Below are 27855 nucleotides of genomic sequence, written 5' to 3'. Positions count from 1 at the left end.
TTGTCCATAAATCTGTTTTTCTTCCCTAACTTCCTAAAATTTTTAATTTCTTTCTCTGTTTTTTTTTTTTTTTAAATTGTGGCTTTACTTTTGTCTCCATTGCTCATTTCAGTAGCATGTTGGATTTGGTAGCATGAACACAAAGAGTTAACTGTTTGTAAATTTTCTTCTCAAATCGGATATCTCAGGGTGAATAATAACCTGTGCACATAGATATGCACATGCAGTAGTCATACTCCCAGCTTTTATACTGAGGATTGAAAATGGTCCTTGTTTCTCATGCCCTTAATTTTCTGAAGCACTGATTTTATTGGTCCTGATCCCACTAGCTGTCACACATGCTAATAACTTCAGATGTGTAAATAATGCTGTTGTTTCAGTTCAGTGTGGACAAACATATGCTGGAGCATTAAAATAATGCCTACCACCTTCACGGAGTCGAAGCCATGTTCAAAGATTTTGAATGTGTTTTCTTTACCAAAGCCATTCATATTTTTTTCCACTTGAGATTTGAATATGATTGCTATAGCTGTGTTGTAATGACCAAAAGTGCAAGAAAAGAAAGATAAGCATTACCCCTCAGCTCACATAAAAAGATCGACTACTCCGCTATAGTGAGTGACAGAGACACTGAAAGTTGAATTTGCTGCCACAGATATCTTATTGAAGGCCCAGAGCTTAAATTAATTGTGGAAATAAAATATTATTTTCCGTAGGTTTTATTTCTACTGCTGTATTAGGAGGATTGTTAAGTTGCATGCTAAATGTTTGCAGCAGATCATTTTTATTAAGTGTTCACTAAATGTGAACAAAATGTTCCTTCTCCAGTTCTTCTGAAATCAGGCATATTTCAGCTTCTGTTAGCTGCATCTGGACTGGGGCTCTCTGTGGACTGAGAAATGTATTATGCCAGACCTGCACTCTTCTGGATGAAATTGCTCTCTCCTTGTTGTTTTGTTTTTTTTCTTTAGACAAATCACTTTTTCTTTTAAAAAATACAGATTTGTGTGAAAATTAAAATTAACCAAAAATCTTGAAATTGAAGGGGTTTTTGAATTGTGTTGGAAACACGCATACAGAGTTAGCAGTAATTTCACCTGTTACGGAATAATAACTGTACAATGGAAGATAGGAGTAAACGCTCAATAATTTTTTTCTGGTCCTTGCTTTACAAAAAGATATGTAGTATTATACCTGTATATGGAGATGGTGACATTCCAGTTCCAACAGGAACTGAAATCAGCAGGACTGGACGACTCATATGCAATTTTAGGAAGAAAAAAGAAAAAAACTCAACAGCTTGGCTGAGGATATGGGAAGTCTCCCCTCCTGTAAATACTCCAGAACTGCCTGGACACATGTCTTGTAGGATGACCCTACACAGTGCTGTACAATGTCTTGTAGGATGACCCTGCTTGAGCAGGGTGGGTGGGCCAGATGACCGCCTGCCATCCCTTTCAACCTGACCCACACTGTGATTTCCAGTAGGTCTTTTGACACTGAAGAAGTTCCTGAATCTTGAAAGAAAGATGATGTCATGCCAGTGTTTCAAGAAAAGTGGGTGTGGTAGGGTACATGGCTGCAAATCTGTTAGCTTGACATCACTTTTTTGAAAATAGTGGAACGATCCACAGCAAAATAAAATATGCAAGAAGGGGAGAGATGCGGCTGTCAAATGATGTTCACATAGCATGAATTAACAGAAGTTTATGGGTAAAAATTCTGTCAAGTTGGTAATCTTATATTGTTACAAAATTGTTTGGTGAAGTACCATACTTCAAGGCATGCAAATCCTGCAAGGCATTTGATTTTTGTATCCCCTGACATCTTGATTAGGAACCTGAACTGACAGAAAATTGGTACTGTATGTGTTACCTGGTTTTAAGGAATTAGTTTGTAGGTCTGAGTGGGGAATTTTAACACAGTAGTATTTCTGGAGGCATCTCACAGGGACGTGCTCTTTGCTGTAATCATCCCATTGGTATCTTGGAAAGAAATCTGGCAGTATGACAGGTTGTGCTGTTACGTGATGGAAAGGCACCTGTACTGGCAAGCCCTGCAGAAGACGAAAGTGCACTGCAGGGCGGCCTGGTTGGATGATGGTCACATGAAAGCAAAAGCTGTTTTAACCCATACAAGAAGTGAAAAATTAAGAAGTCCATCCCAAACAAACACTTGCTGCGCAGCTGGTGATCCTGGGGGATACTGTGCTGAATGTTAGTGGTTCCTGGTGAAAGAGGATGAACTGGCACAGTCCTTCTAGGCAGTTATGTGGTTTGGGAAGCTGGTGGGGTGGTCATGGAACTAATGCTAGTGGGACTCCTGCCCTGGGAGCATGGTACATGCCCCAGAAAGTGGGCTCAAAATGAAAATTGGAAGGAAGGGCGTCACTGAACCAAAGTTAGTGTAAGGTTAGGAGAGGGAACAAGGAAAGTAGATCTGTTTCCCTGTTCATACTGTTCCCTAGGTTTCTCTTTGTAGGTAGTGGTGGGGATGTAGCAATGGTCTGGACCCACACACCTGGACTTTTAAGTTGGAAGAGCTCAGGCAGGAGACAAATTATTAAAAGACCAGAGAACAGTACTGGAGTGAAAGTCAGTTTATTTTACACTTTGGTGATCTCCTTAGCTAACCTTTATTTGATCTCCAGTATGATTGTTCTGATTGCTTATGCCTTTGCCAGACTATGCCAGCTCCAGTTAGTTTTCTGTGTTATTTCATGGGGTAAATTTGGTGTTGTGAACAGCAGCAGCAAAATCCTGCTAATTCACTGCAAAGCTCAAGAAGGCCTATAGGAAATAACCTTAGTTCTGAGGTCTCCCAACTTTCCCTGAAATGTTTTGTCCCCTTTGCATAACGTTTGTCCTAGAGTGTTTCTTTCTGGCAAGTTTTGTTCTTGTTAAAATCTGTTGTCCCACTTAGAACTGGTTTAGCTCTTCAGAAGTAGAACTAGGTAAATGCCATTTTGCTCAAAGACCACTCTGGAGTTATTCCTAGAGGGGAGCAAAAAATAATACTGATTCCTTCCAGGTGAAATTGAATTCTTCCAGTCAAGTAGCCCTTGAGAACATGCCTTGTACCCACAGACATTGCTGCCATTATGCTAGCTCCTCACTGGTAATGCCGGCTGAACTCAACAGTCCAGCAGCCGCACCTAGCAAGGAATTTTTCATGACACCCATACAGCCCTAGTTTTCAGACCCACTGCAGGAAAGCTGCAATGACTGGTTGTTTTGTCTTGCTGTGGTGGGAGGAGGTGAAAAGCAAATGGTAGGAGTTGGCAGGTGATAAGGCATAGCTGTGATAAAGAGGTGGAATAGATTGGTCTTTGTGCACTTCAGTTTCAGGGAAGAGGCCAGGGGCCTACAAGAAGCTCAGAATTGTTACACCATACACTTTGGGGTTTGTTTGTTTGTTTGTTTGTTTGTTTTAAATGTGTATTCCTGCTTTGAGAAGAATTATGTGTATTTCTAGTTTGGGTTGGAGAGGTACTGTGGTGTTAGTAAGGTGTTTTGGCTATTCCTAACCTGGACACATAGCTGCTGTTAGCCCTCATGTCTGATATGGCTGGTACTTGATATTTTTCTGTCTCCAGCAGGTGTTAGAGCACAACTCTATATCCAGGGCTGTCTGGGAAGGTAATCTGAACAGAAAGGAAGAAGAACCACCAGATTTCATGTTTGAGCTCAACACAGCCATAACAATTGCCGTAACATTGGCAATTGATGGAGGGAGGAAGAGGAACAGTTTTCTGTAAAGCTTTCCGGTCAAAATATTTGGAAATGCTGCATATCTGGCTTCCAACAGGAGAATGACAGCAAAAGAGCCTGCACATCTCAGAAATCAGGCTGCAGGACAGGGGTACGAGCACCATCTTCTCTTCTGCTCTGTGGACCCTGCCTGTTGCTTGTGTTTGCTGGCTCATCTTGGTTGCAGAGTGGTTTCCACCTCCCCACTGCCTGAGAGGCAGCACAGAGTGAAGGGCCAGAGATCTGAAAACTGCAGAGAAACGCAGAGAAGGGTTTTATCTTCACAGCAGTGGCTTGAGTAGCTGCCTCTTCGCATTAGAATTCAGGGTTACTTTAAGGAATCCAGGGTCTCCTGGTTCAGTCTCCTTTTAAAGGGAGAAGGCTTTCACTGACAGATTTGAAAGGCATGATTCTGTATACCTTGTGCTGCAGCAATTCATAGTGTTCACTTTTAGTCCAAACTTAATACCTGATCTTTGATGTTTCCTTCTATTTGTCATGATAGAAAAGTGCCTCAGATTTTCTGATTCCTGGGAAGTTTGTTTATTTAACAATGCAGTTCAAAAGCACCAAAACCTCTTTTTTGTACTACAGTTTCCTAAGTCATAATTTCATCAATATGTCATTGCAGTTAGGGATGTGAGTTGAGGGTTTCATGCACACAAGCACCTAAACAAGAGGTTTTAAGATAAAGCACTCTAGAGAGTATTGATAAATAGGGAACTAAGGGGAAAACAAAAGTTAGGATAACAGGACATTGTCTCTCCTGTTTTCTTGAGTGCCCTGCTTCTCTGTCACCTTCAGTTCTAGTGCCCTTAGGAAGAAGAGGGGCGTAATACATGGACTTACAGTGCAGTGAAGCTCTTAGCCAAAGCAGGTAGGGCTGGGATGTTGATCATTGCCTGGTCCTTTTCTGGGAGCTTTGAGAGTAATGAAGACAAAATCCTGGTTATTGCACATTCACGTCCGTATACATAAAGAACAATCCCTGTGACTGTCATACTGGACCAAATTTGTCTGTCAAGAACCTATACTGCATTAACCAAAGCTGTGAATGGGGGGTGGTGTGTATTCTGCATAGTGAAGGAGCAGTAAATGGACGTTGTGTGAAAGAGCAGGCATCAGGAGGTTACAAAGCTGGGAAAACAAGATGAAGTAGACTCTGTGGAGAAAGAGGAGAAAGAAAAAAGGTGGCACTGGAGAAGAGAGCAGCTGTGGGGTTGTCTTCAGAGTTTGATGTTCTGGTTTAGCTGCTTGTTGCTGTCATGCTTCTTAAATTCCCATTGAGAGACTCCAGCCTATTCCTGTTCCCTTCCTTCTGTTACTGGAGGGTTTCCTTTCCTTTTCTTACTTGATCTAAAGGGAGTGGGAATAGGGAAGGTGTTCGTGTGTAATATTTTGTACGGTATCACTATGCAAGGTACAAATAATAAATCACACAGTACATGCTTCGACAATTTACTGCCGGCTTTTGTATATGCTGTGACAAGTGCTCAAAAGGTCAAAAAAGCTTCCTTAACAAATTTGATAAGATAATGCAGTGAGCTGTAACATCATGAAGTCCTGGGGGCCACAGACCAGAATAGAAGAAATAATTATGCATGGTAATGGGTAATTACAGATAATGGCCTTTTTTGGGGGTGGCAGAAAATTACACAACCCCACAGCCTTGCCTGAAATGAACATTGTCTAGCACATTAACTTTATATCAAGTTAAAAGTTCAGTGCTGGAACCAAAGATAATCCACAACTTCTAATAGGAAGAGAGTAGAAATACTCCTCTCAAAGATGAGCACGCATGTAGGTTTTGTTCTCTGGGGGACAGCGTTTCTCAGCAGAAAGTAATAGTGCCAGCTTTCTTTGACATCTGAAATAGCTCTGTCATGATTGTCTGGTGGGAGAAACACATTGTACCAGAGTTTCTGATTATGATGTTAGGGAGTGATTTCACACTGGCCTTGTTCAAGGCTACTGTCCAACCTCAAAGCCAGATACGAATTGAACTAAACGAATGCATTGCAAGACTTAATATTGCTAAACCAGCTAATAGGAGTGTGTCAATGCTTTATGTACTGAGCAGGGAGAAATTGTCAGATACAAAGTTCTTTTGAGGTATGAAGTCAGGTGTTTCCTGACTGAATAATTTTTTGTGTGTGTGTTTTAATGGTGTAGCTGTCCCTGTGCAGAAGCTGGGTTGCCGGAAGTATTAAAACTGGTGAAAACTGTCACTCTAAATTGAAAAGTGCAGGAAATGTAAACTTAGCAGTGGTTGAGCTTACTTACTGGGCAGTGCTTACCTGCTTGTTGAGTCACTGTGTTACTTGAGTAGTCACAGTTCTGTATTTTCAACAGCAAAGCTGTCTATGTGCAGAGTCTCTGTAGGCAAAGAAAAAAACCAAAACTGTGAACCATTGGTTTATGTAAGAACACATGCCAGTAAATGGGGGCAGTGAAATTCTGAATTCAGAATAATTGCCACAATGCATATACCAGTCCCTTTTCTGGAATGCTCAATCATTTGGAGACTAATCCAGTCTAGCGCCACATGACTAAATTGAGCCATGCTACCGCATGCTCCCAGACATGGAAATGTGGCTCTGCTATCCTGATTTATAAAACAGTTACTGGTGTGCATCTGTCACAAGTAAGATGACTAATAATCTCCCCCAGATTTCTGTGTGGTTCAGTAACCATTCCCAGTAGGCACTTTGGTGCTACCACCCTGTTTTACATGCTAAGAAAGTCTAATAGTATGGACTTTATGTCATTTGATCTCATATCAGAAGCTTACCCACACATACTTAAATTACCGTTGCCAGCACATAATAAGATGTAAAACTGGCCCTTAACAGTACCAGTAGGAATAGAAAATACTCCATGCTTTTATGCAGCCTTCAAATTTCAGTGTTTTTACTTTTCAGTATAAACACTGAAGGAGATGTGAGAAAGAGATGATGATGGAAATTCCTGTAAATTACCTGGCCTTTCTCCTTTCTTCTCCCAAATGATCTATATACTGGCTTCTGCGTTGATTTTGCCATGCACATCCGTAATTTGTGTAAATCACCATAGCTTTATTGAAGTAAATGGTCTGAGACTGGTTTACATTACCAAAGGACTGGACCAGTGTTTTTCACTGTGCTCTGCTAAGCAAAGGCAGGAGCCCATTGTAGGTTACTGAATGTAAAAAGACATATATGTGTAACTGACCCCTAGTACTCACCTTCTTTAAAAAAAATACCAGCCACCCTGAAATGAATTACTGGTTAACTACTATTAATATGCCATAGAGTCGGAGAGTCGTCTACAGCACTGAAAGATCAATACCAGTATTTATTGTGCATCATATTGATCTTCTATGAAAGAGTGGGCCATATTTCACACTGTGTACATAGTGCAAAAGAAGTAGCATCGGTTCCCTACGGGACTTAGTAAAGACATAGAAAAGAACTTAAGAGATCCAAGGGCACAGCTGCATGAAGAGGTACTGTTGTCTTTGCTGTAAAAGTGTTGCTCAGGGATGAAGAGCCTGTGGTGGCCCTACTTAATAGACTTGGCATTCCAAAATCTGAGTGAGAATTTAAACTGCTTTATTTTTTTGTTACTGTTACTCTATTTTCTGTACCTCCTTGTACAGGCTCAGCCCCGTTTTTGATCATGTTCTATTTGCAACTTCCAGAATATTAAATTTTTGTGTAATAGCAAGGGAAAGGCCCAGATGCCCTTCCTACTTTCTCCATCTAGAGAGTGAAGACAGCCAAGTCATAAGCTCAGCTCCTGCAACAGATCTCATGTTTTTAAGTGCAGGTGGAGGGACAGAGTGGAAGCTTGACAGTGCAGTAGGGGTTACCTTATTGAGAGCTTAATTCCTCACAAAAATTTCACCTTTATATGCAGGTGTTTTAATGCTGCAAGCTCTAAGGCAGAGGAGGACCCTCTTCTTGCCAGGAGAGCTATTCAGCTGTGTTGAATTTGGAAGAAAGAAAGAAATCAGCTGAAAGCTGCTTCCTTAGCCTTGGTGTTCTCTACTTGCTGGCAGAAAACAGTCACAGTGACAGGCTGACAGCCTCTCTTGAGGAGAAGACTTTGTTGGATGGATGGAGGCATGGCTGTAGGAAGGTTCAGCCAGCAGGTAGGAGTCTACCCTTAGAGGTGTGGGCCAAGGACCAACCAGAGGAACCCCAGCTAGATAGTTACAGATGTTGATTCTTACAGATGTGTCCTTTCCACATTTAGAAGCATGGTGTCTTGTGGGATTTAGGGAAAACTTACTCTTCTGGCAGTATTTCCTGTGATGTCACAGGAGTCCTAGTTCTTCACGGAGCTGGATGTGGCTTTCCCTTCACTTGAACTTTTGCCTTTCCCTTTGCTCATATTTTTTGTTGTTAATCTCCTGGGGCACATCTCTGTGGTGTGGCCCTGCAGCTCAGAATGGTTGTGTGCTGGAGATGTTACAAGGACCAGAGATTTTATAAGGGAAAAATGCCCCAGGCTGCTGATGCTTAGGGATTTATGTATATGGGTGCCTGAGTGGCTGAATGAGCCATCTCTGCAGACCAGCTTTGGAGATAGCAGCTGATAGTAGTGTAAAGACTTGGAGCATGGAGTAGTGTAAAGACTTGGACGGCCGGAAGAAAGCAGAGAACACTTCTGGTGGGTTTTAACAGCCCTGAACTCTGAACCACTGGTGGGTGTTCTGCAGCTACGTAAAAGAAAATGTGGAACAAGTCAAACGTTTTTGCGCTGCTGGTGCCAAATGATGGTTGCCCAAACCGCAGATAGAAGATAAAAAGAGAAAAGAAGCATCAAAAAGCTTTTTTTTCCTCCTCCTTAATGCAGCGGAATACTGCCACTGCTGCTCTTCAGGAGGGAGCTGTAGCACAGCTCCGTAACAGCCACTGGAATGTCACAGAAGCGTCAGGAATATCAGGAATGGTTGTGTGATTTGGTGGATAGCTATGGGTAGGTTTCTGTTCTAGCCTAGCTCATCTTGTCCCATGTTAGGAAGTGTACTGCATAAGAACTTTCCACAAGTTGCAACAAAAGCTGTTACTTTCTCCCCCTCTCTTCCTTTTAGCTGCTGGCACTCACAGTGACTGATTTCTCCCGTGCATTAGAGAATCAGAATCACAGAACCATTTAGATTGGAAAAGACTTATTAAGATCATTGAGTCCATCACCACCTTGTCAACTTGACTATAGCACCTAGTGTCACATCCAGTCATTCCTTGATACCCTCCAGGAATGTTGATTCTACCCCCTCCCTAGGCAGCCCATTCCAGTGCTTAACAACCCTTTCTTGTAAAGTTCTTTCTGAGGTCCAACCTGAACCTTCATTGGCACAGCTTGAGTCTGTCTCCTGTGATTCTGCCACTTTGTACTTGGGAAAATAGTCCAGACCCCACCTGGGTACAACCTACTTTCAGGCGGTTGTGGAGAGCGATAAGAAAGCCTTCTTTACTCCAGCCTAAACAACCCCTGTCACTCCTCCTAGGACAGGTGTTCCAGAACCTTCCCACTCCATTGCCCATCTCTGGACATGCTGCAGTACCTCAATGTCTTTATTAGAGTGAGGGGCCCAGCTGAATACAATACTTAAGGTGTGGCCTCACTAGCACTGAGTACAGGGGGTCAGTCCCTGCCCTGCTCCTGCTGGCCACACCATTGCTGGCACAGGCCAGGATGCCATTGCCCTTCTTGGCCACCTGGGCACTGCTGGCTCACGCTCAGCTGCTGTCACCAGCACCCCCAGGGCCTTTTCCTGTGGCAGCTTTGCAGCCACTCTGCCCCAGCCTGTGGCACTGCCTGGGGTTGCTGTGACCCAAGGGCAGGACCCAGCACTGGGCCTTGTTGAACCTCTCACCACTGGGCTCAGCCCATGCTCCAGCCTGTCCAGATCCCACTGCAGAGCCTTCCTGCCCTCCAGCAGGTCAGCACTCCTGCCTGACTTAGTGTTGTCTGTGGACTGACTGAGGATAATCTTGATCCCCTCATCCAGATCATGCAGTTGTAAAAAGATATCATCTTCCTGGTGCTAGTATTTTTAATGGGGAGTAGTAGCCCTTCCGATGATGCATTGCAAATTCAAAGACACTGCAGAGATTTTAGAAGAAATCACACATTTGTGCAATAATATAGCCTTGTGAGAAGTTCAGCAGGTGACTGCCTTGCCTGTCTCTGTCATTTGAAATCTGTATCCCAGCAAGGAATGTGTTGGAGGATTTTGCTTTTGGCTTCTATTTTGCAACATTTGAAGCAGAGCAACTGGAATGCAGCTTTATTTGAGAGGTAAATTTAGGGAGGGGAGTCAAGCTTGTGCTGTGTCTGTGATCTAAGTTCTGATTTTATCAATTGCAGACAAAAGGATCTAAGAGTCTTGCCTAAAAGCAGGATAATAATTTTAAAAATAGCAAAAATGAAAGTGCAGAAACTCTGAAAAGTCTTCTGTGGCATTGCAGGCACTTCTGTTTTGTGTGCAAAATTGAGAAATACTTCACATAAACAAGGTCAGCTGACATGGTTCTGCAGAAAAATCAGGTGTGGAAAGCATAAAACAGCCTTTGCTAATAAACAGTTCATTGATGTCAACAGAATGGCAGCAAGAACTGAATGGGGGCACTGTGTAATTTAGTGACCGGGAAGGAGATGATCCATGATTGCAGTAGGCTTTCATTATAGCTGAAGAAGTGAAACAAGATTGCATTGTGAATAGCAAAAATAGGTAAAACTGATTATTTGATCTAATATGCAGTTAATACACAGGACTGTAGATGTTGTTATCATGACTCTGAGGGTCTGGTATGCCACTATATTCCTTCCACAGGTAAGTAACCAAGATACAGGTATACCAAGAGAAAGATCCAGAACAAACTAGACCTGCCTGAAATGTCTTCTCTTAGGGCTGTTATTTCCTATGTGCCTGTTGCCCATGCTGCTTCATGTCCATACCAATAGCTCTTGAGAGCTCATCCATATGTTTTAAACCACATTGTTTTCTCCTCTACAAAACAATTGGACAACATCATGGGGAGAAGAGGAGCTCCTTACAGAGAACTGGTACAAGGCAGGGTCACAGACATGCAAACTAGAGCCAGAAATACAGCTATGGAGGGATCTGGATGTTTGATTTTTTTTTCCCCCTGTAAATGTATATATAAGATTGTGGTAGTTTTTTGTTGTGTCTGGCTTGGCAGTGTAACTGATGGCATGTAGGAGAGAGAGCTTGGGTGTGCAATAGTACCAACAAGCACCTTCTGTTTTTCGTGCTTGCAAATATTGCAGGGCCCTGGTTGACAGTAGAGTGGGGAGATCATGGCCTCTCATTGTCTGAGAAGCATCCCCATCTTAGGGAATGACAGGGAGGCAGACCTTGCCTGTGGGGAACACAGCCTGCTAACCCCTGATCTGGAGGCAGTCCAGAGTGGATGCAGCAAGTCACAAGCAGTACCTTTCTCCTCATCCTCTTTTGCTAGTGGTGTGGGATCTTGTTTTGCTTGGTGATTTTCTAGGTACAGGAGCTAAATTTGGGATTGAATGCTTGGCAAGGATTGAGGACCGTACTGCTCACAGGTAGTGTGTGGGTTTCTGGGACACCTTGGCTGTTCCTGTGGTATTTTGCCCACTGCAGCTTCTCTTGCCTTGTCACTGTTTGCCCCTCGTAGAGGCATGTTCAGAAGGTGTCCTCTCACCTTCTGGACGCTGGCTGGGAGGAGTCGTTCTGTAGCTAGATCCTTTCTGCTTCTAGAGAGTTACAAGAGACTTGGCACACTGTTACAGATTAAAAAGTAGTAGGGGACTGCAGAGTTAGGCAGTGTAAATCATTGTCCCCATCAGTTGATACTGATTGAGGATTCAGAGCATTGTTTTAACCTGCAGTTGGTTTTGTCTGCTGTTTTGCAGATTGTGGTGTGTGTAGGTGGCAGTCTTGGACTGTGAGTAGTTCTTGGTCCATTTGAGTTTCCACTGAACACTCAGCCATGTTTAGCTTTCAGCTCCTACTTCTTATTTACCACTCTCTGTCTAGCCTTTGGGAGGAGTAGTGGCTCATTAGAAGGTGGAAGATAATGGTCTTTTTTTTCTTTTCCAGAGGGACGGATGCTCATTCAGGACATCCCTTCCATCCCCAGCAGAGGGCACTTGGAGAGCACATCTGAGTTGGTTGTGGACTCCGCCTACTACAGCAGTTTTTACCAGCCATCTCTGTATCCTTGTTATAACAACCTGTACAACTACTCCCAGTACCAGATGGCAGTGGCCAGTGAGCCTTCCTCCAGTGAGACAGGGGGCACAATTGTAGGGTCGGCCATGAAGAACAGCCTTCGAAGTCTCCCAGCAACATACATGCCAAGCCAGTCAGGAAAACAATGGCAGGTATGATCTCCTCTTTGCTGGTTTCGTGGCAGCGCAAAACCAGAATCGTATTCCAGGGTGGCATTAGGACCCATTTTGAGAAAGTTAGACAAAATGTGTGGTTGCAATGCAGCATAACAAAAGTAATTACATAGTTGGACAGTGATAATGGCATGGATAAATTGCCACAAGTGCAAAGGGCACTAACTTGATTTTATCTTCTGTATTATGTGACAGTAGATTATTAATTGTTTTCCAGAAAAAAGAGTCCAGTATAACATCTTGAGAGCCTAAGGTGTAATTTCTGGGAGGCTTTGCTCTTCAGAAGCATAGGTTTTTTCCATGTTTCACATCCAATGCACCGAGGTGACCCAGGAGACCATGCTGTTGTGCAGCAGTTTGGTTGCAGTCAGTTGAATGTGACGTGGCATATTGTTAAGTTGTGTGTTCTGGTAATTGGTAACTCCAGAGCTCATGATTTTTACTCATGTAGTTCAGGTTGCAGGCAGTACCTGAGAGTTTCAAACCAGAGCTCTATGTACTTTGTTAGGATATAAAGCAAATCAAGCCCTCGCACTCTAGGACATGATAATTGTAGCATCCAACTCAGTCAGAAACTGGAAAAAGGGAAAATCTGCCAATATGGGGGATTCTTGGCAAAGTGGAAACATTTCAGTAACCCTGGGACTGTTTGATTTTGGACTGCAGAGATGCTTTTCCTGTTTGAGACTGAACTGGTACGGCTGTACCCTCTGAGTCTGCACATGTCTGTGTCCCTTGTGTAAAGACAGGAGAGGGCAGACCTCTTCTGTAGAGCATCAGGACAGGGCAGGCTGCTTCTGCAAAGGCTGTGTTGTGAAACCGCTCAACAGTGAAATGTCCACCAAAACCTCCTTGTGTAAGTGAACAGATAGGTCATCCTGTTTGCTGACAGAGAGTTTCTCTAGCCAGGTTTCTCTGCCAGAGGGACCAGCTCTGAAAGGGCGTTTTAATTTTTGATACCAAAGAGCTGAAAGTAATGCCAGGGTGATTGCAGTTACTGTAGCACTTATCACTATTCCACATCCCTTTTTCTGCTGTGAGTACAACTGTATGGGATAGGGAGCTATCTCTCTTCCTTCTGTGGTGCAAGCCCATGCCATGAGAGCGTTCTTCTCTCAGTGTGTTGATATGTGAAGGTACACCTTTCCAGTTGAGGTGTCCTCTCCAGCTGATGAATTCAATCACCAGGCCAAGAGGAAAATTAGTCAAGGCGAGTTACAGGATTTTGTGCATGGTAATGGTGTGAGGTGCCAAGTGCTTTTTCAGCTTTTTTATTTTGGTTGATTGTGTTAGCTTGGTGCAGCAGAATGTCTCAGATAGAAGGTTACTTCTCAAGCATCTGCAGCACTTAGCTTGCTGATGCCTGGAGACACCATCAAAAGACAAACGAACAGTGGCAACATTTGCCTTGAGAAAATAATGTTCTTGCAGGTTGCTAGTCTCACATTTCACCTAGCACACAGTGTTTGAGGAAGAGTTGTGTGAGTATGTTAAACCTTGGAATGAAGATGTGGTGTCCTCACTCACAGTTCTGTTGTCATGTACTGTAACGTATATGGAAAGTCTTGGCTTAGAGAGTCTGTGTCTCACTTGTGAGATCGCCAGTTGCTGTGGAACCTTTGACACCCCTTAAAGAAGTGAAAACAGCTGTGTGATTTCCATAATTCTTCTCTTCAGGCCCTGCAGAAACTAACTTCTGCTTAAGTGCCATGCAAATTAGTGAGATCTTGAAGGGGTAAGTAGGGAAAAAAACTACATGGGTGTTGTCAAAAAGGACAGTGTTCTTTACCCCAGCAGGCTCAAAGCTGTGAATGTCTCTTGTAGGATATACCACATTATTCCATTCACCTTTATATGAATTTGTCTACCACATCTAAGATGTTAATTTCTCCAGAGCAGACCTTTTGGGATTCCTCAGTGCTGTTCTGATGTTTTGGATGTCCAAGCAGAGAGATAAAGGTGCTGCTTCTGGCCTGCAGAATTGATGTCTCCCCAGCTTCTAAATGTCATGAAACCAGGATCAACTTCTCCTCTGACACAGGGCAGGGTGTAGTTCAGGGTCAGTGTTTTGAACTTTACAAACTGTTTCTCAGACTGATCTACATGGAGGATAGTTTTTAATGGAAGAGTTCTGAGTCATAGGGTTTGCATACTCTAACAACAGCATAAGATTGCACAAATAATGATAAAAAGTTTTGGTGAGAGGCTAGAAAACATTTGATGGCAGTGGGTACAGTGATGCTGAGGTTGTAAAACCCTGTGTGGCACTGAAGATGGTTTATTGTAAGGGGAACAAAGTCTCAGTTGCTGCATGTGGTTTTACATCAATTCTGCACATGCGGGTTACCAGCAAGGGAAGACCACAGAAAAAACAATAAATGGAGAATGAGTAACTAATGAGCCTTTCTGTCAAGCACAGTGAGGAATTAAAGGAGAGTTTCATTCAAAGCATGATCCTCAGAGAGGAGTCAGACCTTGCTTACACTCAGGAGGTTTTGCTGGCAAACCTGTGCATGCTTATCCTCCGCAGAGGAAACACGTAGCTGTTACCTACACTGGGACTTCTGCTGGGCAGCTTGTACTGACTGAATTTATTTTTTACATGTACAGGCTTTATTAAACCAGTCTCCAACAGAAGTGCATTTTCTTTTCTAGCATGTATTGCTGTTAACTTTTTGATCAAAGTTTTTGATCTTTGTTCCTTTGCCAGAATCATAGCTGGACAATGCCTGCTGTAACCAAATTAGGACAGCTTGCTAAGGTGTGAGCCCACAGGAGGTATTCTTTTATGGTAGAAGCCACCACTGTGCTCACTGGAAGATATTCCAGTTTAAGCTGGGTAGACAAGACACCTGGCTTTTTCAGGCTCAGTTGGTGAAGGCTCACAGATCCTAGAATAACTTTAATCACAGGGAGAATTGTGTATTTAACTTCTGGATGCAGACAAGGCCTTGAACAGCCCAGCTGTCTGCTGTTTCAGAATTTAGGGAGCAAGAGAGAATAGCCGGGGAGGAAACATGTGAGTGTGTGTGGGATGAGATGAGGATTAATGCATCATTGAGCATTGGCAAATAAACTGAATCACTGAATCTTTAATGTAGATTAATGTCAGATTTCATTAGTCTTTGTTCTTTGCAGGGGCTGGCATGCTTGAGTGGATTCATAAAGGTGCAAATATTTTATGTATTTCTCTGTAGGTTTTCCTCATCTATATACAGTCACACCAGAAGTTGTATCTATCATGATTTGATAAGTGTAGTGAACATTATTGTTTTGGTTGAGGCTCCTTTGGTCATTTATATTCTGCTGCTCCTTCCAGCTCTAAGGCAGATAATCACCTATGTCTGTTGTTGCACCTGAAGAAGAGACAAGCCTAGGTTGGCAGGAAATGTAGCAGATTTGGTGGTTACTGTACCTCTCCTTTCCCTGTCCTGTGTGGGCATCTAGAGTTTCCCTTGAAGCTCTTGTAATTGCTCATTACAATGGGAATTTGTGTGCATTCCATCCACTTCCATTCAGTTAACAGCAAAATCAGTTTGCCAACATAAGTACTGCATGTCAGAGTGGGTTGATGTACTTGAAAGTTGGCGCTTCTGAAACTGGTCACACTGCAGTGGGGGAATATGGGGTGATTGCAGCCTTTTCTATCACAGCAAAAGTAAAGCCTTGTTGGACACATCTGAATCTAATCAGACTTGATTTTCAAAGCTGACAAACTGCTGGCGCATGATCCACAGCACAAGTCTAATCTGGACTCATTGTGAGTCAGCATCATGCCCCAGAAATGTTAAAACTTCTGGTACATGCGGCTAAACCATTAAAAATTAGCAAGAATGCAGAATGTGCCCCCACACCTCGGGACCAGTGGCTGCTTTTTCTTTGGTATTCTGGTAACTCCAGGTATCCTGCTCCTGGGAAAGGTTAAGGCTGGTGTGGATGTTTTAGACACTTTTCAGAACTTCAGCTTTCCTTTTCCTCCTCCCTTCCCCTTCCTGGAACTTCCCATTCTTGGCAAACCAGTGTTCTCACTTCAGAACCTTATCTTCTTTGTTCTTTCCTTAAACCAGTTTAGAGCAAAAATAACTTGTGAGAAATTTTGACTTGCTTTCTAGTGTGGGATTTACATTTACCATCTCTAAAGTATTTAGTATTGCTGATGTAGTAAACTGCTTTTTAAGGATTTCTTAGAAGTACCAAAGATTTCTTAGGAGTGTCAAACTTGGGAAAATTCTCTTACTAAATCCAGAAGAGTGTGGCTGTGACAGGACAGCTAGGAGGTTGAAGAACAGCCACTTGCTAATATTAAAAGATGTCTCTTTTCAACTTCTTCCACCTGCTCCTGCTTTCTGGCACAGTTTTTCCTCCAAAAAGCCTGTCTGTCTCATAGAAATTGCAGTCTTACTCTCCAGAAGTCAGTGTAGGATGTGTGCATGTGTGTGTAAATATATACTGTGCAAGTGTAAAAATATATATTGTGTAAGTCACCCAAGACAGTCCCAATTTTATGTGTAAGCAGTGAATTATATACTGTATTCATAACATACCCTTCACACTACAGATTTATGCTAAAAGTATCCTAATGTTTCTGACAGCTCATGTGTGACATGAATGCAATCCATATTTCTTGGAGGAGCTAATCTAAGTGGTTTATTTTCCAATACTGCTGATAGGGCTATATCTCTAGGTGTCACTGCAGTTGAGATTCTGATGGTAACATATTGTTTATGGGTCACTGCCTTTGTCTAAAAGAATAGGTTGGAACAGAATAGCAAAGGTTAATTAAGTTTGTCTATCAAGGAGGGACAGATATAGATGTGTCTTGTATTTTCTGTGCTAGAATCAAAGTAAGTCAAGGCAGGGTATCATAGACTCATTTTTTCTTTTTTCTGAAAAACATGCTTAGCTGGTTTTAGGAGTGAAGCACCTTGGGCAGTAGAGTGCAAGAGAAGTTGTGAGTGGTCAGCACAAGAGCAGTAACATTGCACGATGGGAGAGAAGCAGCAAACCTGGTTTATAACCACAGAAGCTGAGGCAAGGAAGTGTCAAATAACTTGTCACAGTCACACAGCTCACAAATGACAGAGAGGAGGTTACTGATGCCTGAATTTCCATTTAATTGCCCAGTGGCTGCCTTCTTGCCCATGCCAAAAACCAACCTGTGAATTCTGTTGTTTGCAAGCAATGACACAAATGCAGTTTTATGCCCACTAAAATTGACTTTAAAATCAAGGCAGAAGCAGGAGGCTGTGTTAAACTTTCAAGTTTCTTGGGTGTTTCCATAATTACTGAGTTTGGTATGTTTGTTGCTGAGTCATGGGTGAAATAAAAGGATGGGTCACTTGGCCAAGATCATATGGCACACCATTGGCAGAGCTGAAGGATTGCACTTTGATCTCCTTTGTTGCTTATAAATTTTTGCAGCCCTTGTCACCCAGGAATAGCATTCATGACCTCCTCCTGTTTGTGTTTCTTGGAAACAAGCCCTATAGTTGGGATCAGCTGGGAAGTGTGAAGATAACACTGGCAGGCTCACAAAGAGATTGTGCCTGGCAGCTTCTGCAAATAAAACAAGTGCACAGGTGATGTTTTGGCTAAACAAGTATCTGGGAAGGACAGGATCATTTTTTAATCTCTGAGGCTAGAGAGGTGAGTCACCACTTGGTGCCTGCTTTGACACCTTCCTGTTTCTGGTTTGGCCGCTTTCTCTCCTCGGCTCTTTTTCCATGAAGAAGATATGTGGAGGTTATGCTGCCAGCTCGGGAGGGGGTGCTAGGCTTTATGTGCTCTTCCACCAGCTGTTAAGAAAGGCTTTTTACAGGAATAGTCTGATGCAAAAACATTTTCCTCATGTGTTCCCTGGATTTTGCTATGTATCCTGTCACTTGGACATAGCTGGAGGGTTGCGCTGACTGTTTTGGTCAGTGATTAACAAGTCCTGTTTCCAGCATATCTGTGCAAGGGCAAACTGTAGCTGCCTCTCAGTTCCTCACAATGGCTTTTCAAGGCACAGGGAAAGAATTTCCTATGCACTCGTGGCCTTCCAATCAGGCCGTATTTATTTGTTCATGAATTTTAAGCATCTCACCATTGCTTGCAGTACATCTTTTAAAACATTACTGAGTGTATGCTGTGTTGTACAATTTAGGGGAACCTGTAAATGTTGCATAGGCCAGCTGCTGCTCTGATGATATGTGTCTCCCACTAAAGTCTGTATTTGGTGAATCCTGCAGCTGGAGCAGGGCACAAGCACTGTGTGGCTGGAAGGGAAGCAACTTAGGAATTCAGGATGCCCTCTGCAAAGACTAATGCATGCCTTTCCCTTACACAGCTCTTGCTCACCTAACATATGCCTTGTTCTTTTGGCATGTAGCCTGCAGTGATACAAACCAGAGTGGTTTGTGGGACTGTCCCAGCTCATGCCTGTCTCAGCTTTGTTGTAAGGGTGGAAGGGGTGAGGGAGGCAGGAGACACCAGAAGGCCAGGCATTCTCCTCCTGTGGTCCATGCATGACCCCAGCATTCCCCCTAGACAGACCTAGCACAGAGTCCCAAACCTGATACCTTACTGTAGCATTTGGAAAGCTGAACTGCCCCAGGCTGAAAATAATCTGAATATTCGAGCTTCCCCAAGGCTGTCTTGATCTCCCTTTTTGGCACTCATAAACCTGCAAGGATTCCACAGAGCTGCAGGAGTTAATACTGACCAAATGTCCCTTCTCATGAGGTAGTGGTCTCCCAAGCCCCCTTTTTAATGCAGCACTAAGGTCAAGAATTTTTACAACTGGTTGGTTTTTTTATTGTTACTGTAAAATAGGATTGCTAAGCACTATAAAAAGGAAACCTTATGGTTCAGATTTACTGTGGTGTAGATTCTAGATAGTTTAATAAAAGAAAACCAAAAGCTTTTGGATTTTCTTCAGTGGTTAATACACGGCATATTCTTTGCAGAGCCAAGCCTCTGGGTGTCGGTCGAACTGTGGTTCCTAGACTTGGTGTGGGTAATAAGATTATAAAACATGTCACTTGCTAGCCAGCTACCACACACTAATAACAATAGTAGTAATAATTCATTGCACCTAGGGGTTTTAGCTGAGTTGTTTTTTTAAGAAATGGAGAAAACCCCTTAAAAAAGCGTTGAAAGGAGGTGGATCACTGCACCCACTTTAGGGGGGGGAGATGTGCGCATGATCAAGTTTGTGCCAGGGAGTGATCCCTCCATTTTGATACAGCTGAAATAATCTGTCTCCTGCAGGCAGCCTTTTCCTGGTTGTACTTGTGCACACATGGCTTTGCACAAGGCAGAAGTGGAGATGTGAGGTCTGGGGATGCTGCCCTGCCCCACCAAGGGAAGGAAAACTACATGCAACACACAGACAGAGAACAACTGGCTAACTTTTTTTTCCCCTGGTACTTCCAGAGCTGTTGAGCTTTGCAGATGTGCAGATTCAAAATGCCCTTTGGACTGTGCTTTTGGGCGATGTTTTGTTGTGGGAGTCTTGTTTCCAAAAGGGAGAGTACCCTTTGGCAGAAGAGGAAAAGCGATGTCAGTAGCTGAGTTCAGACTTCCTCAGGATGACTCATGAAATTTTTGAAAAGCAATTTACTATCTACTCTGAATGAAACTTCAGTGTGTGTTGAGCTTTTTCTGCATGTGGAAGTAGAAAAACAAAAATTTTAAGTATTGCTTTAATTTATAGGAGAAAAACTCTTAACTTTTCACAGGCTAAAAGCAAGTCCCTCAGTATATGTGCAAGTATATGCGAAGATGCTGCTGTCAGAAATCAGACAGAAGTGCACTTGCTTCCTGTAAACAGCCACCATTCTCTCTCTGTGCACCTCTCTCACTGAAAACATTCCCCAGAGAGAGCCAACAGGATTTTATGTGGCTTGTGCCACATTATTTGCAGCTAGGCACATGAAAATGAATATGGAATTCTTACAGGGAATTCCCCTTGGAAAACGAGGGGTGGCTGCATTGTGGAGTGGTTCTGAGAGGTGCTGTGGCTCCGGCTGCCAGGAGCGGACCCTGCAGGTGTCCTGGCATGGGGCAGCAGTCTGGGACAGGCGGTGCATGCCCAGCCTCCCCTGCTCCCTGGTTCTGAGCTTCGCAGCCTGGGAAGGGCTGAGGGGGGCAGCGCTCCAGGGACCACAGTGGAGCAGGCAGACCTGAGGTGGGACCTGGCTGAAAAGGCTGCCTGGCATGTCTGCTAGCAGACACTGTGTAATGGCATAGCTGGATGTGCATTATTGTTGGCACTGCTGCTGTCATAACCGGTACAAAACTCTGACAGTTTGTCTCTGCCCAGAAGCTTTCCGTCTTTCAGTCATTCACTTCCCAGCATACTTAGAGAAACCAGCTAGTCTTATCTTTCCTGTTGAGAATGTTAATCTTGTTTTGGCTGCATTTTTGGAGCATGGAGGCCATGTTGCATTGTAAGGCTTTGTAACAAATAATAGGAAGTTGTTATTTCTTTCATAAAACACAAATTTAAGAAAGCATTACCACTCCTCTGAGGAGATCCGTTTGGATGGTACCAGGGCACTGGAGTAGAAAAAACTTTGATTTCTGAGTGTTGCCACTTTGCTGCAATCTGTGGAAGGGAAAAGGGATGTCTGATTGATGCTGTGCTGACATGGCAGACCTGCTGGCTGGTGTCCAGTTGTGGCTTCACAACCAGCTTCCTGTATAGTCTAAACACAACTTGCTTTTTTTCAGTAACTCAAGAAAATATTTTTCCCATCTTACTGTAAGATAGGTATTGTAAGAAAAACAGTGTGCTTGTGTTTGGGTGTGTAAGTGCTCAACGCCATGGAGCAGATCCTGTGAGAGTCGGTCCATAGGGCTGTCCTCCTTAGCCACCCAGTAGGTCCCTGGCAGAGCAGTTGCCAGCAGTCTGAGATGGGTTAGTCTTTAGGGATGTGTAGAAGCTGGATGGACACTTCACCTCTCTCACTGGCCAGGTGTACACACTTGAATGTGCCATAAGCTGGGGACTTGGCAGGAAGCTGCTTGCAGTGAAGGGTACGTGCTTGTGTGCCAGATGCATTTCCATCTGCAGTAAGGTGAAACAGCCATAGGTCTGCTGCTGCTGCTGCTGCTGCTGGGTCACATCTCACACTACACCACCTGTAGCTGGTCCGTGTGGGCAGACTGTGAAGCTACCAAATCAAAACCCCAAGGCTAGCATGTCAGAATGTTACTTCCCATGCACCCACTGTGACCTCCTTCAAAGTCATGGAGGGGTGGGGGCAAGGGGATAGCAGGGAGCGCCCATGGCACTGGGGCTTCGCTTTCACAGGCTACTGTTGCATTTCTCTCTCCTGACAGGTGAAGGGCATGGAGAGACACCACACCGTCAGCTCCCAGTACCGCATGTGTTCCTACTACCCACCTGCTTCCTACCTGGGACAGGGGGTTGGCGCTCCCATGTGCCTCCCCCAAATCCTGACCTCTGAGGACATCCCCTCCTCCTCAGAGTCAAAAGCCAGAGGTAAGTGCACCCACTGGGCATGTGTCACCACCTTGCCTTGGACCTACACCCAGGAGGCGTGGGTTGCTGCTGGCAAGGAAGCTAAGCATGATCAAGCAGCTGTTTTAAGGATAGTGGCTGGTTTCTGGAAGGCTTGTAGTGATGGTGTACACTCATGTAGTCTTGCACTTTAGAGGCTTCATTATTCAGGAGTCAAATCAGTTGTACCTTCTGCATTTAGGTATGTCTCTTAAAGTTGTACAGCACTTGAGGTGCTGTCTTTGGTGCTTACCACCTAGCTCCCTCACAGAAGTAAATAACAATTTGTGCTCCAACCTCAGAATTACCTTTCTTCTCAGAAATGCTGTCATTTTTTTCACTGGCCTCCCACTGAGCCTTTGCCATCCTTTCTGAACCACATGTGGGAACTACTGCGTCCCAACCATATAATGAAGCCCCTTGTAGACTTGCTGCTGTTTTTTTTTTCAAACTCATCATACCATGTTACTTAATTTAAAACTACTGCAGATAAGTCTTTCTTTCCATATTGTGTTTCAGGCTCTCCTAAGGATTACTGTAATCCGCAGTAATTTCCAGTGCTGGTGAATTTACCCTGTGGTTTTGACAGTGTTTCTTGCACTTCCTTGTTCCCTTACTCCCATAGCAGACAGTGCTAGCACAGGTGTTAACATGGCTCTGCTGGAGTAATCCAGTTCCGCTGAGCTGCCTCTCCATCACTGAATCAGGTCAGTAACTGATGCTGGAGAAATAAGAGAAACAGAGAACAAAATCTTGACACTCTCCAGCATTCAAAGGTATCCCGAGCCAGGACAAAAAGCTTTTCACGCATTTTGTTTCTCTGTACCAATCAGTCATCTTGGCAGTTCCATGTTATATGCTCTGTGCGAAGTATTTTTTTTGATTCACTTTACACCTGCCAAGTTTTTTTTGTTCGTTTTTTTTATTTCACTGAGTCACAGCACTGATACATTTCCTTCTCTTTCCTTCTACATTGAAATTAGTCTTCTCTTTCTGTCTGGTACATCTGGAAGGATGTATGTTGTGTAGGTTCCATCACTGTCCTCAGTCATGGTCTTTCTGTGGCTGAAGTCCTGGTGTCTCTTTCAGTTGTGTCATGTGGTTGTGTCATGAGTGGACCTTAGGGATCCAAGTGATGTTTTGGAAGGTCAAGTGTGTATAAAGTCATACTTGTGGCTTGTGTAAGTCAGCACTGAGCCCTTGTATTCACTAACAGCAGAATAATTTCTGTTGAGGAGGCGGCTGTTCTTTCATAGTGGCTGTTTCTCAAAGTCTAACTGTGGCATGTTAGATAGATGAAGAAACAACATACGGTGTGATGAAACCTTAGACTTTTCCTCCTTCTCCAGCAGTTTTAAATGGCTTAGAGAAATCAGTGATCCTTGGTTCATTTTCCTTCTCTTTTCTTCAACTTTATTTTATTCCCTCTTTTCTAACCACCAGTGAACAGTGACGTCTTCCTTTCTGCCCATTGGTTGGAGAAGCAGTTGGTTTTATGCTCAACTGCGGTTGACACTTTTTCTTGCATCCATCACTACTAACTCACTAAGAGGTCTTAGCAGCCAAGTGTTTTTAAAAATAGACAAAAGACCTTATACCCTTTGTTCCCAAATGCACTTCAGTAATTTTTCATCACTCTAGAAAAAAATTATACGTAATGTTCCACTGATTTTTAAACTGCATAAATACTGTATTTTCAATAATCCCTGACTGCTTCTCCAGACACTATTCCACACACAGATATTGTTCCCTAAGTTACACCATCAATCAGAAACCGACAAGCAGTGAGATGTAATTTACTGAGATCAAACAGCATTTTCCAGACTCTGAAGAAGTGTTTTTCCATAGCAGGGAGCTAGTGGGTGAAAGAGGCACCATTGTTTTTGGAAGAAATTTGAACCCATGAGCAGGATCATAGCCAACAGGCTTCTTAGAAGCATCTTCTTTTTTCTTGGGCATGTTCTTGGAGGAGATGTTTTTACTTTTTCTGTCTACAGACAAAAGAATATCCATAGGAAATATATGATTTACTCTTCCATGACATTCTTCTTCTGGTGCTTTTCACAGACCTGAGAGGGTTAGAGGTTTGCTGCCTCTTTATTTTCACCTGTATGAGTGCTGGGTGGAGTGTGTGTGTTAAAGAGGATGGGTCATTTCCCCAAAGTATTGACCTGCACTTGTTGCAGTTGCTGTCTCCTACAAAAGATACATTCTTAAGTATTTCTCTGTTGGTCATTGGGCTGAGCTTTCTGTCCTGTCCTTTCAATACCTGACTCCTTTGTTATGAAGCCCAAGTGACATGGTTCTGCAGGGTTAGTGATTGGTTCTTGCTGAAAACAACGCTAGTGCGTTTTTAAAAAAGCAAATCATACTTCATTCATTTCTTTTATATGTTTGAAGTAGTAATCATGCTCACTCAGAGTCTTCCTTTCTTTTTAAAAATATGTATTGATGGATTTTAGATCTGGAAGGGAATATTAGGATCATCTAATTTAATTTGTTATATAATGTAGACTGTAAAACTTCACCTAAACTCTTGCAGCAAACCTGTGATTATATTTTTAAGACGTCTGTGAAGACTTACGTGAAGCCAGAAATTTTGCAGGAAGGTAACAGTGGGCTTAGAAGAGCTGCAGGTTAAAATAAAAAACTGAGGATTTAGCCACATTTTCAAAACATCCGAAGTGTGCGTCATTAGCAAAAATGGTTGTTAATTCGCAGGCACAAATCTGCAGTGGTCTTACTACACACACATGCAGTCTGTTACCTGCACTTCAGCTGCACCTTCAGCATTATAGAGGCTTTGACAGTTCATGTGTTGTTGTGGTATTTGAGTGAGACCATTAACTAATTTTGTTCTGGTAAGTTAACTGCCTGCTTAGACCAGTTACAGCAAAAGAGATGAGAAATGAACTAGCTACGCTTTCTTTCTTTCTTTCAATGAAGTGAAGATCTCTGGAAGCTTCTCGCACTTGTACAGGACCATCATGGCATGCTACTGTGTCTTGCATGTAGTGATGGGCTGATGTCTTCTGAGTGGCATAATACCATCAAGTCATCCTCCTTGCAGTCTGAAGTGTTTCCAAGTAACATGTTTTGCTTCCAGCTAAGCACAGCTGCTGCCATTTCAGCAGAAACTGGGAAAAAAGGAGAGAAGAAGTTGATAAACCAGTGACAAACAGCAAAAGGATGATTTTAGAGGGCTTCCTTAGGTCAACAAGTTTAAGTTTTAGGCAGTAATTTCTAGGTGGGAGGGGGATTTCATACTTATTACTGCAAAATACTTCCTTCTTTTTTCTACAAAAGCAGTGGGAGGAAAATACGTATGAGAAGGTTGTCAAATGTTGTGCATGTACATAAAAAAGCATAGTTTTGGAAGACAAGTTGAGAAGTGGGGAAGTGAGAGTGGGACACAACAAGATATTTAATCTCCAGAACTCAAATACTTTGTTCCCATTGATTCCTGTAGGACAGCTGCATGCTTTTTGTTTGTTTGTTTTGGTTGTTGGTTGGGGGTTTTTTGGGGGGGGGGGTGTTTGTTTTTTTAATAAGGCTCTTTAGGTTTGGCACACTACCCAGAATAGTCTAACTCCTTCCACTGATTTTCAGTAAGCCTCTCCAGCATCTATTAAATAACCTGTGCAAAACCTTGGAAGCACATGCAAGGCATGTGCCTCAGTCTGGGTCCTGTTTACACTGCATGAAAGTGCAGCATTTACTTATCTGTATGAAAGTGTTTACCAGGTTTGGGAAAGTGGCAGAAAAAATTAACATTCAAATAGAAAGATGCAAAGGATAAACATCTCTGTATCTGCAGACACTACAGATTTTAAAGCAGTTACCTGGTCTTAAAGTTGGCATGGAATGAGACCTCCTCTATGTCATCATTGTGTGAAATGTTGAGATAATTACACCATAATTATGGTGTAATTATCTATGGATTTAAAATTTTGTTCCAGCTGCTGGACAGTTTTGAATTTTTTATTTTCATGTCCTAAGTGTTGGAAATACAAGGAATGAAGTCCTGGAGCAGTGCTGTGTTTGCATCTTAAACATTAAGCAGGAGTCTGAAAGTTCTCCTAAAGGCATGTAAGAAAAGACTATTTTGATGCAGAAAACATCAGCAGTTTTGTGTAAATAAGCAAACGTAATTTTCTGGAGAAGAACATCTCTAGTAACAGGTTTTCTGTGTCAGCGTAACTACTTCCAGCACTGAAACACCTTCTCACAGTCCTTTCTAGAATTCAGATAGCAGGTATGCCCAGTTTTACGGTCGTGGAAATGAAAGCGACGCAGACATTTCCAGAATCTGCATTTAGAGACTCAGCCTTCCTTCTGTGCTCGGATGCTGTATCAACAGCAGTACTGAGCCATGGGAGAAGCTGGGCCAAACTGGAGCAGCTCTGTAAAGAGCCTCTTCCTGTAGTTCTGCAAGAAAGGGCATGTTGGAAGCAATCTCCCTGCTTAAGATAAAAAGTTTCACTTTGTCAGAAGCATTGCTGGAATGCAAGGAATGCTCTGTGCCCCAGAAACATGTTTGAGAGATGCAAAGATTGGATGTTTTCTTCCCAGCTGGGTTTTTGTGTACCAAAACTTTTTGCAGCTTCCTATATGTCTTAATTTTGCATGAATATGTGTCCTAGAAGTGAATGCCATGACAAACAAGTAACACTTCACAGCCGCAGGTGGCACCTGGCTGTAGGTTCAGGGAGGTCAAGAAGTCCTGGTAAGCAAAAGGTCACTGAGACCATTTCCCTGAATGTGAGCTACTTTCTGCAAGCACTGAAGTTACAAGGATGGAACTGCAAACAAAGCAGGCTGGTTTGATATGGCTGAGAAATTACCGCAAAGAACAGCAAAAACCCTTGCCTCTATCTGCTCTTAATTTGCAGCCAGCTGGGAAGATGCACTGACAAAGCTGTACCAATAAAGGAAGTGGGAAACATCTATACCAAATAGCCCAAATTATTTTTTGTCAGTCAGCTAGCTGCAATCTGTGTGAGTTGAGGAGTAGCTCTTTCAGTCCCAAGTGGTTCAGGTGTTGTCAGGTGTGAGACATTCTACTCCTTTTCTGTGCACCTCTTCGGAGAGCATCACCAGAATTCATCTTGAGTTCAGAAGGGTTTCAGCAGCAGAGTGTATGGGGAGGATAAAATTTTGCACCCAGAAATTCATCAGTATTGGGCTTGTTTGTTATGTATGTGTGTCTGTGTTATGTATCTGTGCATCGTTTGCTTAAAAATTGATCTCTACTCAAGAATATCTGTCCTTAATGATGAAGGAACAAGCAGTGTTTGCTGAAAACTCAAGACTATCATTTTAGTTTCCACTATCATTTTACATCAAACTCTTAGCAATAGATTTTGAGATAACACCAAAGAAGAGAAAAGGGGTAAGGATCTAATCTGTAGATCTTCAACAGTTTGTTCAAGTTAGTCACTTGAACTTGGGGCAGCTGGTTATTTTTTTGTGCATTCTTATTTCTGCTTCTTACAGTCCTCGGTGGCTATGCTGCTTGCAGCTTCCGTTTGGCACTGATTACAGTGACAGTGAGCAGATTTTCTATTGTATTTCTACATGCCTTAATTATGTTGCATGCACATTGCAGTGTTTTATAGATCTCTTTAGGCAGATGACTTTTTAACATGTAATTTTCATTAAAAATTGGAACTTCGGGTGTAGCTGAACAGACAGTTGTTGAGCATGGCTTTTTTTTATCTTTTAAACTAACGGGGTTGCCAACCCTGATTCATGATGATGGTATTAATCACACTTGATAATTTAAATAATTGTAACAGCAGCTGTCAAAATATTTTTGATAATGTAAGACATATTCAGTGTAAGCTCATTTTTCTGTGTATGGAAGTCTTTATAAATTACTGGTCTGTATTATAAATGAAGTTGTATTAGTGAAGATTTGAGCAATATTAAAATAAGTTTATAATGTCTGATGAGAATTCCTAGAAAGAAAGTAATATGAGCATTTTTTTGCATTCTTCTTTAGTTCAGTCCTGATTAAAAGGCTCATTTTAGTAGTTTCTTCTCTAAATGGAACATTTATATTATGCTTGCTCAGAAGTACACAGAGCAGCTTTGCATTGGATGGCTGCAGAATTACAGGCTTGTTTCGTGACTTTTTCTGATTTATGTCAGGGTGACTGACAAACCCTTACTGTTTGATCTGGGAGCAGCCACTGGTCCTGCCTC

The 27855-nt window shown here is 42.8% G+C and overlaps 1 protein-coding gene across 1 annotated transcript in view; it reads left to right on the top strand.

The window, feature by feature from the left end:
* DMRT1 (doublesex and mab-3 related transcription factor 1) overlaps positions 1-27855 on the top strand; it is a 58286-nt gene that overhangs the window by 11736 nt on the left and 18695 nt on the right. Inside the window, exons 3-4 of the mRNA XM_054286760.1 lie at positions 11836-12119; positions 21468-21630. Of these exons, the coding sequence (XP_054142735.1) occupies positions 11836-12119; positions 21468-21630 (447 nt within the window). The remainder of the gene's footprint in view (positions 1-11835; positions 12120-21467; positions 21631-27855) is intronic.

Source organism: Melozone crissalis, unplaced genomic scaffold (assembly GCF_028551555.1).
Source record: "Melozone crissalis strain CALT ecotype California unplaced genomic scaffold, PUWL_Pcris_2 ptg000005l_1, whole genome shotgun sequence".
In the NCBI taxonomy this organism is placed as follows: domain Eukaryota; kingdom Metazoa; phylum Chordata; class Aves; order Passeriformes; family Passerellidae; genus Melozone; species Melozone crissalis.
The sequence above is the reverse complement of the archived record's forward strand: the minus strand, read 5'-3'. Positions and strand labels throughout refer to the sequence as shown.